Source organism: Piliocolobus tephrosceles, chromosome 7 (genome assembly GCF_002776525.5).
Source record: "Piliocolobus tephrosceles isolate RC106 chromosome 7, ASM277652v3, whole genome shotgun sequence".
Taxonomy (NCBI): domain Eukaryota; kingdom Metazoa; phylum Chordata; class Mammalia; order Primates; family Cercopithecidae; genus Piliocolobus; species Piliocolobus tephrosceles.
The window spans coordinates 8,445,366-8,459,928 of NC_045440.1; the positions used below are offsets into that span (position 1 = coordinate 8,445,366).

A 14,563-nucleotide genomic window follows, 5' to 3' on the forward strand; every position below is an offset into this window, starting at 1 on the left:
GCACTATTCACAATAGCAAAGACTTGGAATCAACCCAAATGTCCATCAATGACAGACTGGATTAAGAAAATGTGGCACATATACACCATGGAATACTATGCAGCCATAAAAAAGGATGAGTTTGCATCCTTTGTAGGGACATGGATGCAGCTGGAAACCATCATTCTTAGCAAACTATCACAAGAACAGAAAACCAAACGCCGCATGTTCTCACTCATAGGTGGGAACTGAACAATGACATCACTTGGACTCGGGAAGGGGAACATCACACACCGGGGCCTATCATGGGGAGGTGGGAGGGGGAAGGGATTGCATTGGGAGCTATACCTGATGTAAATGACGAGTTGATGGGTGCTGACGAGTTGATGGGTGCAGCATACCAACATGGCACAAGTATACATATGTAACAAACCTGCACGTTATGCACATGTACCCTAGAACTTAAAGTATAATGATAATAATAATAATAATAATAATAATAACATACACAACAGTTTTAGTCATTAAACTGAGCATCTTCCCTGTCAATGTTGAGTAGTTTGGTGTCTCTGTGAAGGCAGTGCCTTGGAAAGAGATCTCAGATTTCAGAGCCAGATATAAGGGAGACAGCACTTATTTTTATGTAAACTTGATGCCTCCTCTGGTCTATGGGGAATCTGTGGTCATCACACCTGTGTTCTCTCCCTTCCTGACACTGCACCAAGACCAGGAGGCTGCCCTGCATGTTGAAAATGAAGGAAGCTGTGCCCTCTCACAGCTCTCAAGAGGGCGGCTACGAGGCCACTGTGACTTCTCAGTCTGTGGGGTCTTTTCGTTCTCTACTTCTGTGCCATAGGAGCGAAGGATGGTGGAATTTTTGCAGAATCAAGGAAGTCCAGGGCTCAGTTGCCAGCAGCACATTAATCCATTTCCTTGAAGTTGTCACCACCTGGTCAGGAAAGCACCAAGCCTGTAGTACCCTCTGCACTGGCTTCTCAGGCTCTGCAGACATAAATGTTTCTTAATGAATTGGCTCTGTATTCCTCCAGAAAAACCCTGTTTCTGCTCATTTTTGAGTCTGTTGCTTGCAGGTGGGGAATTGCTTCCTCAGAGCCCGAGGTCCTGACAGCCCTCTGCCAGGTGCAGCTGCACGCGTGCACATCAGCATCCAGCTGCTGCCAGTTCCACTCTGGAGTTGCATTTCCCTAGACACGAAGGGACTGTGGCAGCTTGTGATCCGGACGATTGAGTGAACATTTTAGCCAGGTCTTCACTTCATTCATGAGGGGCTGGATTTGTTGGCTAACTATCGCTGCTGCTGGCACATTTTCCAAGCGTAATGTCGACCTCTCCCACTCCAAGGGCAGTTACAAATTGCAGTTCTGCCGTTGTCTCAGGGCCATGCACTACTTACTTCTCTTTTTCTTAATGAGCATGTGTAACATAAGGAAATCGACTAGTAAATGACTCGGCAGAAGTTTCTTGACACCCAATGTCAAATGATGTTTTTGCAAGCATGCTTATGTCCATTAAATTTCTGTTTTTGCCACGTGGTACATTTTTCTTATCTGATTTCTTCTGGAATAAAGAGAGAATAAAAGGAGCCAGAGCCAGACCAGACATGATTCCGTCTTTTCAGTCTGAAAATCCTCTAATTCTCTATCGTAGATTGTATGTAGGAGTTTTCTTTTAACCAGAAAATGTGATAATAGTTTAATAATGACAGATTCATTTTTAACTCAAGAGACAAAATAAAAAATAATTTTTTGTGAATATTAGTAACAACAGTGAACTAAAAGCTTAAACTTGAAATTTAGTTTAATCATACATCCCTAAAGGCTAGGCATATGCCCACAACCTTATTTTACAGAGTAGTAGAAAGTTTTGTGACTTAACCAAGGCCGTATAACTCATCAGTGATAAACAGACATCCAAAACAAAACCAGTCAAATTCAGCCTTTGGGACCTTCCCAATTTCCCTGGGGCATTTGTAGGAAGCATAAATAAATCTTTGATCCCAGCTACCCAGGAGGCTGAGGTGGGAGGATCACCTGAGCCCAAGAGGTCCAGGCTGAAGTGAGCTGTGGTCGTGCCACTGCACTCCAGCCTGGGCAACAGAGTGAGACCCTGTCTCAAAAAAAAATTTATTGAATTTTTGAAATTGCTTCACTTTTTAAAACCCATTTTATATTCCCAGTCACCAATTTAAACAAATAAACTGACAGGTGTGCAGGTGTGGACGCCTTCCTTCTTTGCAAACGTCCTGGCTGTACTACTCCCTGCTCTGCAGACATTGTCTCCTGCACCCAGTCCCGGCTGCTAAATCTCCAACTGAAACCAGGATTCTAATGATTTGTTTTCTGTCTTCCTTAGAACGAGACCAAAAGTTCAATACAATGGCTATGCTGGGCATGAAAACAGCAATGGACAAGCATCATTTGAAAATCCCATGTATGATACAAACTTAAAACCCACAGAAGCCAAGGCTGTGAGGTTTGACACAACTCTGAACACAGTCTGTACAGTGGTATAGCCCTCAGTGCCCCAACAGGACTGATTCATAGCCATACCTCTGATGGACAAGCAGTGATTCCTTTGGTGCCATATACCACTCTCCCTTCCACTCTGGCTTTACTGCAGCGATCTTCAACCTTGTCTACTGGCATATGTGCAGCGGGGATCTCTACTGAAATGTGCCAGAGTCTTCTGTGGATCAAAGTACACCTGCATTTTCATTCCGAAAGTGGGTTCTAAATGCCTGGCTGCACCTGTTTGAAATCAAGACACACTCCAGGAAGACTGCCACGTCACGCCGACACGTCGTACTCAATGCCTCAGACGTTCGTATTTCTGTGTTGCTGGGATGCCTTTCAATGCAATCTTCTGGGCTCGTGGATATGTCCTTCGGGTGCGGTGACAAAATGGTAGCACTACAATATGTGTTCTCTTGTGCGTGTGTGTGTGTTTTTTTTTTTAACCCCCATGAACGTGAATACTTTGAGAAAAATAAAATGATAAGCTTTCTGGAAGAAGACACCTTTCTGATAGAGGCACACACCTACAAAGGCTTCACTCTGTCCTTCCGAGACCTGGCAAGCTTTGAGGACCTCACAGCTCCCCTGTGTGTTCATCTCTAGGGATGTTTGCAAATTTCCCAATCAGCTGTTCTGTCACAGAATGTTTGATGCACAATTTTTTGCACTAGTGTGTTATGAATGACTGCGTAAGATTCTGATAAAAAATAAATTATTTACACAGGGTTTGTACACACTATCCATTGTATATAAGCATTCTTTCATATTATCAAGCTAACCATTCCACCATCAGCTTAGTTGGAGTGCTAGGGAAAAGTATTCCTAGATATGGCACAGATTTTAAAAGGAAATACAGTATTGAAGAGATTTATTTTATTATTGCTTCAATTAGCTCCATTTCTGTGTTGAATTCATTGAAGAGGTCCAATGAGAAAATAACAGAAGCCTCCTTATTTCCCAGGTTTTCCTCCTTTAGTACCATCCTCATCCAATTACTGTCTCTCCAATACTACTTAATAGCAGGGGGTTTGCAGAAATTTCTGTTGGCCACGTAAAACTGTGAATAGTAATTTATTTTAGAGAGTTGATGAACTTGTGGGTTTTAACTCACAATGCAGCCTTCCCTTTTGCAGTTTTTTCGTTTTTTTTTTTTTTTTTTGTTTACTTTTAGTGTGCCATCGATCTTTGATATTGCATTGAAAGACAATATACCACAGTAGCACCTTGAACTCAGTGAAAATTGTTCAGGATCAAAATACTAAGTGGTCTTTCAGAGGGAAGGAAAAAGTACACACTCTCTCCTCTCACGATGATATATTTTATACATTCATTTGTTATTTGTTTCATGCTTTATAATTCCAGATGGAAAGGTAATTTCAGTGACTTTTCAGGTTTAAATTACATTATAGGTGGATGAAATGTTATGGTACAAATAAAATCGGTATGATCCCCATGGTGAATAAAAATCAAAACATGAAGTAGAAGATGTGACCGTGAGGATGTTTATGTAACAAATTCAAAGTGAAGATCATGTTTATTTTTACTTATACTTGTTTGATAACATTTTTGAAATGATAATACTTATTTTATTATTTGATATTTCAGTACCTATCCAATGGTGGCAAATTTTCACATTTTTGATTGGCATTGGTAATAGAAATGTCAGAATGTTCAAATTGGCCTTCACATTGTCGGAGTGAACACATTCACACCTAGCTTTAAGACTGATTTATCTGTCGGTCTACTGAAGGTTTCCAGGTAGGACTTCAAATGTGAATAAAGGAAAAGCGGTCAGGAAAACAGGGCATTCTCTAGAGAGTCACGCGTTTTGATTCGGACATTTCCGTAGAGCTCGGCTCCCAGTGCTGTGTTCCTCAGTGGAAGGGGTCTCTGCTGTCTGAGGACTCACTGGCGTCTCCTAGGGACTCCTCTGTCTTGTGAACCCCACGCTGTTGGATTCCGTATCCTTACGCTGAATTCTCTGCACAGTTTTCCCTGGCGAACCTGCCCACATCCTTGGAGATTTGCTTTGCCAATGGGAACCTTACATTGCTGTTTCACAGTAGACTGGACGAGGTCAGCGGGAGTCGTGCTCCTCACACACACATTGAACGAAACAAAGAGAAGATGGTTGAAAGTGTGAGGAGGCTCGTGTGCAAGGGAGAACAGGGTTACTATACATATTAGGTGTATATATATACATACATATATATATATATATATATTGTACATATCTAAGTTTGAGTCATTCAAACTAGGTGCAAAATGCTGACTTCAGAGTCTGAATTAATGTCTCTGTTCCCACATCCCTGACCTGCTCCCTGGTCAATGATGCTACGAAATCCTGAAATGACAGGACATACATACATACAAGAAACCACATATCAGATTAGATACGATTTTCCTTTGTGTGCAAAGTCAAACTGTCCTAGGGTTGCCAGTTTGAAGCATGTTATTTAAATGAGAAAAAAAAAAAATCAGTGCAATTCTCTTGTGAGAATTCTGCCTAGTTTCTTCCTAGGGTTGTGTGCAGTGTTGAACGGAGTCTCTGCAAGGTGTTGGAGGATCTCGTTTTAGGGCAGTCAGGAGCTGTGCTTGCTGAGTTAGGTCTAGAAGACTCTTCCCTGAAGGCAACAGGAACACGCGTGAGGGACGCGACCACATGCTAACACAGGACATGTGCTTCAGAGCTGTTTAAAACTGCTGCTTGTTTTACACACACATCTTGCCTTTTTTCAGGCTAGCTGCAATAATTTTTTTCTTCTGTAAAATATTTTGTAAACAACAACAAAAAAGCTATTATAAAAAGGGGGAAAAAAAAAAAGAACGCTGGCATTATGATCAGGAAAACCCATTGTCATCGCCGACCCTCCTTCCCATCCCACCACACGCTGCTGTCACGACGTAGGTGCGAAAGACCTTTTTGTACAGAGATATATTTTTTATGAAGAATTTGTAAAATTATTAAATATGCTGTAATTTTTTGATTAATGTAGGTACGTTGTTAAAAAATAAATGTTTTTACAATACAGAACTGTAATTTTCCCAATAATGTAAAATGTACCATCTCTAGCTGATTTTCAGTTCCAATCCTATTACACATGTATTAATATTAAAGTGGCCTGTTAAAATGAACAGTATCTTTTTTTGTCAAAAAAATTATAAAGAGGGTGTAATATAGCCTGTGCAATGCCACCAATCTTTAAAGCAAATCAGAGTTCTAATTAAATATTTAATTTTAGATTTCTATTTTTGTGTGTGAATTTATTTTCGCTTTAATATGCGCACCTGAGTCCCTCGCAGGGAAAGGAAAGAAAGAGTCTTCATAAGGAGACTTTATGGTATTCAAAATGAAGCTCCATATTTTTCCCATGACATTCACATCGTCATGATTGATCAACAGCACATTTAGCAGGAACCATGAAACGCAGAATGGTAACGTTGAAGCCGACAGATTTCTTGATGGTTTGCATTAAAAACAGAACCCTCAGTTTCCTTCAAACCAAAACCTACGTTTTTTATGATTTCTTTTCAATTTGGGAGCTCTGTTTGTAAACGTTCACCACACTAAATAAACGACACGAAAGAGAATTATAGACCTACTTAAGAGAGCATTCCAAATATCACAGTTAAAGAAGGCTCAAAAAATCATACAGCTTTTAAAATTCAGAACCAGCTGTCCCCCATTCATTTCTGGGCTGAGAGAAAACACAAGTCCTTGGCGGCCCATCACGCTGAATGTCTTACAGTTCAACAGAATGATACGCTAATTTCTGAGAGTGAAGTTATTACAACATGAAAAACACCCAATACTTTTTTTTAAATAGCCCCACGGTGGCTGTGCAGTGACCGAGTTTTGATGTCCAACTTGCAATCAGAGTCCTGCTGGCCAGCAGCTGCATTTAGGTGCCACTTATTGAGGAAATACTGAGTGCGAGACACTGCACTTGGTGACTCCCAAACGTTGCAAAACCCCGCCATCCAACCAACTGTGTGTTACCACTTGCATCATTTAGATGAAGAAGCAGAAAAATACATAAGTTAGTTGATTTACCCAATGACGCACAGATAGGCAGAGCTGATACTACAGGTCAGGTTTCTCTTGCTTCAACATTCTTATTTTTCAAGAAACCATCACATTATGAAATGCGTCCAATATTCCCTTTCTTATGCAGTTTTTTTCTGAATTATTCTATTGTTCTCCCTGTGAATCTTCTTTCACTTCATTGAGAAAATAATTACCAAAGCCAAGAATTCAAAGGGAAATAAGTATTCTCTATCACGAATATTCACATTCCACAGAATGCTCATACATAATACACCCTCTTGAGTTATTAACACATTGAGTTGAAGCTTCCTGGGGCAGCAAGAAAATAGTGATCCCACAATGTGTTCCATGCTACGGTTCTTTAAAATGATAAGTAAAATCTGTCTTGCTCTGTGCCTTGGTTGGAGTGCTTTTCTAAACTTATGGGGGTCCTATAATTATTTGATGTACTAAAGGATGCAGAATGAGGGTGTTACCATCCATAGCACGGACATCTGTGGCTATTGAAACCCAGTTTGCGTCCTCTTCTCCTGTGGGAATGGCACCTGGACGTCCCCTGAGAGTCACTCCTCCTGATGACAATCAGCTTTAATGAGCATTGGTCACAATTCCCTGACTGTCCCCGACTGGGCGTGGGGGAAGCCCACTCCCGTGGTTGAGCTGGGGCTGTCTCCCAGGATTTGGGGCCTGACCTGCAGGGTCAGGTACATTTGGCTGAATTTACCCTCAGGCCCTCAACCCACCCCCTGCCAGAAGGTCAGTCTTTCATTCCACAGGGTCACTTGCATTCCCACGACCTGGTCACTGGGCTTTTCTCTTAATTCTGGGAACAACCCCATATCTTTTTTTTCCTTCAAGTTATCCAGGCTTAGTTACTGTTACTTGCAGTTAAGAACTAGATAGCCATAATCACCATGTAGATTGAGAAAGAACCTCAGAGATTCACCCCGGCTCACAAAGCCTCTACGTGGCCAACAATTGGGGCTGCGCACTTCCAATCCACTTCCCTGAAAGCGTGAAACACCATCCTCAGCTCCATTGTCTCTGAATGATATAATGACGAATTACTAGGCCTAAATGACAGTCACAACTGCTCAGACAGCTCAGAGAGTTACTAACAGCTTCCTTTGCTGCATTTAATCAAAACCCTTCAGAGGGATGAATGCTTCCAGACGAATGCCCCAACCAGAGGACCTGGAAGTCAGTCAAGCTTTCAACAAGCTTCATGTTCTTTAGAGGATGGCAGACACCCATTATTCGCTGCTTTTCACTACTAAAATATCTTGGGCTAAAGGAGAGCAAGGACTGTTTTGCAATACTGCTTAGAAGACCTGTTGGTTTGCTTGCTTTAAGGTGTTATTCTTTTGTGGATATCACAGCAGCTTTTAGCTTATCACAGAATTTCTGAAGGGAAAGAGCAAGACGACTCGCTTTCCTGGTTTTTTCAGGCTGTGTGGACTCCTTAGTCCATGGGATTATGTATAAATGAAGTATTGAATGGGGGCTGGGCATGCTGGCTCATATCTGTATTCCTAGCGCTTTGCGAGGCTGAGGCGAGAGGATCGCTTGAGCCCAGGAGTTCAAGACCAGCCTGGGCAACACAGGGACACCCTGTTTCTATAAAAAATGATAATAAATTAGGCAGCCGTGATGGCATGTGCAGTCGTGGTGGCATGCATCTGTTTTCCCAACATCTTAGGAGGCTGAAGTGGGAGGATCTCTTGAGCATGGAGGTCAAGGACGCAGTGAGCTGAGATCTTGCCACTCCACTCCAACCTGAGTGACAGAGGGAGAACCTGCCTAAAAAGATATATAAAAATTACTTAACTGGAAAGGATAAGACTTATGCCAAGGGAATTACCTGATATTTCTTCCCACTATTAGTGTGTTCAATGATTTCTGAGCATTCAAAAGCCACTCTGCATCTGGAAGTCTGGGGCAGCCCAGGACAGGACTGCCCGTCTGTATTAGGTCCTGGCTGTGTTGGAGGTGCCTTCCAAGCTTGGGGCATGGGGTGTAGCTCTGTTTTGGATGCTGTCATGATAGACTATGGTGTTCAATTCTGGCGAACCTTCCTGTCCTGGCATCTCTAGGTCAATAAGCACAAACTTTTTGGTAAAGTTGGTGAATCTCAATTCTCTAAAAAAGCACGGGTCAATCTATGCACATTTTGGACAAGTAGATTGGAGCTGCATATATTAATACAAATAAATCCCCAAAACATGCATTTCACTTAAGGAAAACAAAGAATGTGGACAGTATAGAGACACTATAGAGAACGCCTCTCACTGTTAGAATTTTCCCACCATATTCACACAGTTCAGCCCAAGGCTCCCCCTCAGCCCAGCACCCTGGGCAGACTCCTGCCTGAGGCACTGGGGCCCAAGGTTGCCTGGTCTGTCGGTTCTGCACCTGCTCCAATTGTCCTGATGAGGTGCTCCCTGTGGCCATCTGTAAGGGCTCTGGGACTTCATGGTTAACTTGACTGATGTCACTGACTCTGCTCCCATTACCTTTGGCCTCTAGAGTCACCTTTTCTTCTGTACGCCTTTACCACCAGCCTGTTTCCACCTGGTGTCCCAGCTTTTATTTCCAGACTATCTTATTTCACAATAGAAAGCTCACGATGAAGGTCTTAAAATCTGCCTCTCAGATAGAGTTTGAACACTGAAAGGTGGAAAGTCAAGGACGTGTATAACTTCCCAGAATTCATATGAGCTCATTATTCTTTTTTATCACATTAAAAAAAGGACAAAAGAGTACATGAGGGAGAGAAAATGTCATCCCAGAAAACATCTTGAATTATTATGATTCTGAGATGGAGATTACCAAGACGACGTCTCCCTGTATTGGTAAGAACCTAGGTTTAAGAACTCAGTTTTAGCATCTTCTTTGGAAACCAGAGTTGACACAAAGGGAGACAGCAAGGACTAGAGGGCTAGAAAAGCTCTTGAGCGTCAGCTTCTGAGCTTGAAAGGGAGCATTAGGGGGCATCGCCTGAGTGCTCCGCGATCCCATATCTGGCTTTTAGGGATACGTCTGCATTGTCTCATTTGATTTTGTCAGCAACCCTGTGGGGCTAGGTACTGTTAATAACCTTAATTTCTAGAATAGAAAGTAAAGGTTTGGGAAGGTGAGTTAACATGTCTAAAATCAGAGAAACTGTCTCTAAGATCTAAACTACAAGACTCTGATGAAAAAAATCAAAGAATAACTAGAGATACATTCCTTATTCATCGATAGGAAGCCTCATTACTGTCAAGATGTCAGTTAATCTATAGTGATCTATATTAAATGCAAATTGATCTGTATTTGCAAATCTAAATTGATATATACTAAATATGATTCCAATCAAAATCCCAGTAAGTTATATGTGGATATCAGCAAACTGATTCTAAAGTTTATACAGAGAGGAAAAGATTCAGAAGAGCCAATACAACATTGAAGGAGAAGAACAAAGTCAGACCGGGTGCGGTGGCTCACGCCTGTAATCCCCACAGTTTGGGAGGCTGAGGTGGGCGGATCACAAGGTCAGGAGATTGAGACTAGCCTGGTTAAAATGGTGAAACCCTGTGTCTACTAAAAATACAGAAAAAATATATATATTAGCCGTCTGTGGTGGGCCTGTAGTCCCAGCTACTCAGGAGGCTGAGGCAGGAGAATCACTGGAACCCGGGAGGCAGATGTTACAGTGAGCTGAGGCTGCGCCACCGCCTTCAAGCCCTGGGCAACAGAGCGAGATTCCGTCTCAAAAAAAAAAAAAAAAAAAAAAAAAAAGAAAAAAGTTGGAGCACTGACATTACTCAATGTTAAGGCTTACTATAAAGCTACAGTAATCAAGAGTTTGCTCTTGACAAAAAAAAAAAAAAAAAAAAAACAGATAAATCAATGGAACAGAATAAAAAACTGGGAAATAAACTCACATAAATTTAGTCAATAGAGCAAAGACAATGCAGCGAAGAAAAGATAATCTTCCAACAAATGATGCTGGAAGAATTGGGCATCCACACGTAAAATTTTGCTAATTGTCAATGATGGAGCAGGCACCTGGGCTCAGGAGCTCTGACTGAGCTCAAGTTCCTGATCACCTGATTTCAGAAAAGGTATCCAGAAGGGTGAGTCAGTAAGGGAGCGTAGCAGTAGCTAAGAAAGGTCAGACTTCAGACCATTGTGAGTTTAATTCGAAAGACTTCAGGCCATTCTGAGTTAACCAAAGATCACTACCACAACACAATTCTTAAATTCCTTATAATAATAGAAGTAACCCTGTGATAGTTTTCAAGTTAATTTTATTTATTATTTAAAACTGTAACTTTAAGTTCGGGAACATGTGTGCATGTTTGTTACATAAGTAAACTTGTGGGCCTTGGTGTACAGATTATTTTATCACCCAGGTATTAAGACTAGTACCTGTTACTTGTTTTTACTGATCCTCTCCCTCTTCCTACCCTACTCCCTCTGATAGGCCTCAGTGTGTGTTGTTCCCCTCTGTGTGTCCATGTGTTCTCAACATTTAGCTCCCATGTATAAGTGAGAACATGTGGGTGTTTGGTTTTCTGTTTCTGCATTAGTTTGCTAAGGATAATGGCCTCTAGCTCTATCCATGTTCCTGCAAAGGATATGATCTCATCATTTTTTATGGCTGTATAATAGTCCAGGGTGCAACCTAATTTTATTATTATTAATTTGTACCTCAATGTCACTTCCTCTAAGGTGTATTTCCTGACCCATCTTTGATTTTCACTTCTCTGTTCCCACTTGAGTCTGGAATTCAACTCTATCAAAGCACTGATAATATTTTGATTGCATTTATTGATTTTATGTCTCCATTTTGTAGATGAGGCCTCAAGGCCACGGAGACGTTGTTTCTCAAACCCAAAACCATATGGTACCATCTCTGGAACTTTAGATTTTTCGACACCAAGAAGAAAATAGAAATATTTCATAATATTTCCACCATGACAAAGCTACTATTACAGTCTTATAGAACTTCTGAAGTATTTTTCTGCATACATTGTTTGTTGAAACTACCAAACTGAATTTACGATTTTGTGCAAAAATATCATACCTATTAGGAGCACAATTTCTGTATGTTATAAATTATTCCTTAGATATTTTGATAGAGTTAAAATAATTTTAAACAATTCATCGGCCGGGTGCAGTGGCTCAAGCCTGTAATCCCAGCACTTTGGGAGGCCGAGATGGGCAGATCACGAGGTCAGGAGATCGAGACCATCCTGGCTAACACGGTGAAACCCCGCCTCTACTAAAAATACAAAAAAAAAAACTAGCCGGGCGAGGTGGCGGGCGCCTGTAGTCCCAGCTACTTGGGAGGCTGAGGCAGGAGAATGGTGTAAACCCGGGAGGCGGAGCTTGCAGTGAGCTGAGATCCGGCCACTGCACTCCAGCCTGGGAGACAGAGCCAGACTCCGTCTCAAAAAAAAAAAAACAATTCATGTAAGATGCCAGTTATTAGGCCCTTAATTTATGTCTACCATTTTTAGTGTCCCATATTTTATTTGTATAAATTCTTTAGATGGATTTTACGGCCTTTACACTTGGAGTGTTTCTATGCTTCATAGTTGTATGTAGAGTGGGAGAGATACGACATGCCACCTCTTCTTCAAGCCTATTACAATTTTTTTTAACTTTTGAAAGGTTTGGAAAGGTAAACTACTGAATCTCATTATTGTTTTATTTTTGTTTCCTTGAATTTAGTGAATGTTGAATTTTTTTAATGTTTAGTACTCCTTTTATTTCTTCTTGTCCCTGAATATCTTCCATTAAATTTCAGTTTTCAAATTTTCAATATTATGAGCTCATTGCAGATTAAAGATATTAACTCTTGGTGAGATTATTTCTTAATATTCAGAGCAATATATAATGCAAGAGTCCTAGGATATCTCTATGATTTATGTGAATGACAGAAATTGTTGAAAAAAGTATTTTCAATAAATAGGCACCACTGTGTTTTCTAACAGTGGCCAAGTCTTGAACAGTATTCATTTGGATCTGTTACTTGGTACAATTACGTATTAATACTTCAAAAATCTTTGAGATAGTAATTCACAGTGGTAGAGTGTATTTTAAGTTATTGAAAAAATATAAGTGACAACCAAAAAAGTTTTCATCATTATTACATTAATATATTTAACATTATTAGAAAAGTTTGCATGGCAACAGCTTCTACTTGCTTTCCATATCCATTCTTCCTTTTTTTGTTTGTTAGCATTCCAGAACAAACATCATCCTAGAACTGAGTTTGGCAATCAAACTAAGTTGTAAAGAGCATGCTGTAAGCAGTGTTCTTAAACAGTGGGGAATTACCCCTTCAGCTTCTCATCTTTCTTCCTGGCTAGATATGACTATGGATGTGAATGCTGGAGCATGTGTAACCTTGATGGGCCATGAGGTGTATGACAGAATAACACGCCAGAAGAAGCCTGCTTCCTCAGAATCGTGGAGTCACCAGTGAGGCCCTGGACTGCCAATTTCTAGAGGTCATTTACATGAATGAGTACTACACTTCTAGTTTGCTTTAACTATTTTCATTTCAAGTCCATCACAAACAAAAGCACCTCATACTGTTATGGCTAGATCTACTTAGTTCATATAGAAGCCAGTGGCCACATATATGGCAATTGAGCATTTAAAATATGACTATCTTGCACTGAGTGGTGCTATAAGTGTAAGATACACTTCAGATTCAGAAGATTTAGTATAAAAATATGTAAAATATATCATTTATGATTTTATATTTATTGCATATTGAAATGATAATATTTGGATATGTTGAATTAAAAGACCTCACCAAAATATCATAGCTTTGCCAGCTTAAACAATAGAAATTTATCATCTCACAGTTCTGGAGTCTGGAAGTCTGAGATCAGGGTGCCAGCATGATTAGTTGCTGGTGAGGACTGTCTTCTTGGCTTCAAGATGGTGCCTTCTCTCTGTCTACTCACATGCCAGAGAGAAAGGGTGAGCTCTCTAATGTCTTTCTCTTCTTTTTTCTTGAGACAGGGTCTTGTTCTCTTTCTCAGGCGGGAGTGCAATGTTGTGATGATGGCTCACTGCAGCCTCTGCCTCCCAGGGTCAGGTGATCCTCCCACCTCAGCCTCCTGAGTAGCTAGGACTATAGGTGCATGCCACCATGCCATTAATTTTTTAATTTTTTTTTTTTTTTTTTTTTTGTAGAGATGGGGACTTCCTATGTTGACCAGCCTGGTTTAAAACTGCTGGCATCAAGTGATCCTCCCACCTTCACTTCCCAAAATATTGGGATTACAGGTGTGAGCCACCACATTCACTTGTATCTCATATAAGGGCACTAATCCCATCATGAAGGGCTCACCTTATGACCTTATCTAACCTTAATCACCTTCCAAAGGCCCCAGCTTCAACTACAATAACACTAGGGTTAGAGCTTCCACATATAGATTTTTTTGGGGAAAAATATTCAGTCCACAACATTGTCAGTATCGAAACAATGCTAGTGCATTAGCAACCTATGAGAGTTGTCTTTCCTCAGAGGGAAATGCTTGTCACCACCCACCACCTGAGAGAATGTTCACAAGGCACAGGTCCTAAGGCTTAAAGCAATCTACTGTAAAGAGGGTCCCGTTGAAAGGCAAATACTTTCAAACTCAGACATTGTTCTCCAAGTGTGGTTTCAGAAGTCCCACCTGAATCCATGTGCTACACGAATATAAATATAAATAATTGATATTCTTGTAGACATTAGAATTGCCAGAGATGTGAGGGCTTACAGGCATTCAGTGAGGAAAGCTTCGAAGATAACAAGCCCTTTCTTTGGCATGTATTATTTATGACACTACTCATTTTGAGAAAAAAAAATTATGACCTTACTTTCCTCAGTAATAAAAAGGAACATATCATTAATTTATAGTACACATTTCAGAAATCAAATGTGTACGCACCATGGGGAAGAGCTGGAGGCAGAGAGGGCAGGAAAGTAGGAGGCCTCTCATGTTGCATTGTT

General features: G+C 40.8%; 1 protein-coding gene across 1 annotated transcript in view; it reads left to right on the forward strand.

The window, feature by feature from the left end:
- CSMD1 (CUB and Sushi multiple domains 1) overlaps positions 1 to 2,512 on the forward strand; it is a 2,063,566-nt gene extending 2,061,054 nt beyond the window's left edge. Inside the window, exon 69 of the mRNA XM_026453909.1 lies at positions 2,353 to 2,512. Coding sequence (XP_026309694.1) covers positions 2,353 to 2,512 — 160 coding nt within the window. The remainder of the gene's footprint in view (positions 1 to 2,352) is intronic.
- The last annotated feature ends 12,051 nt before the right edge of the window (positions 2,513 to 14,563 follow it).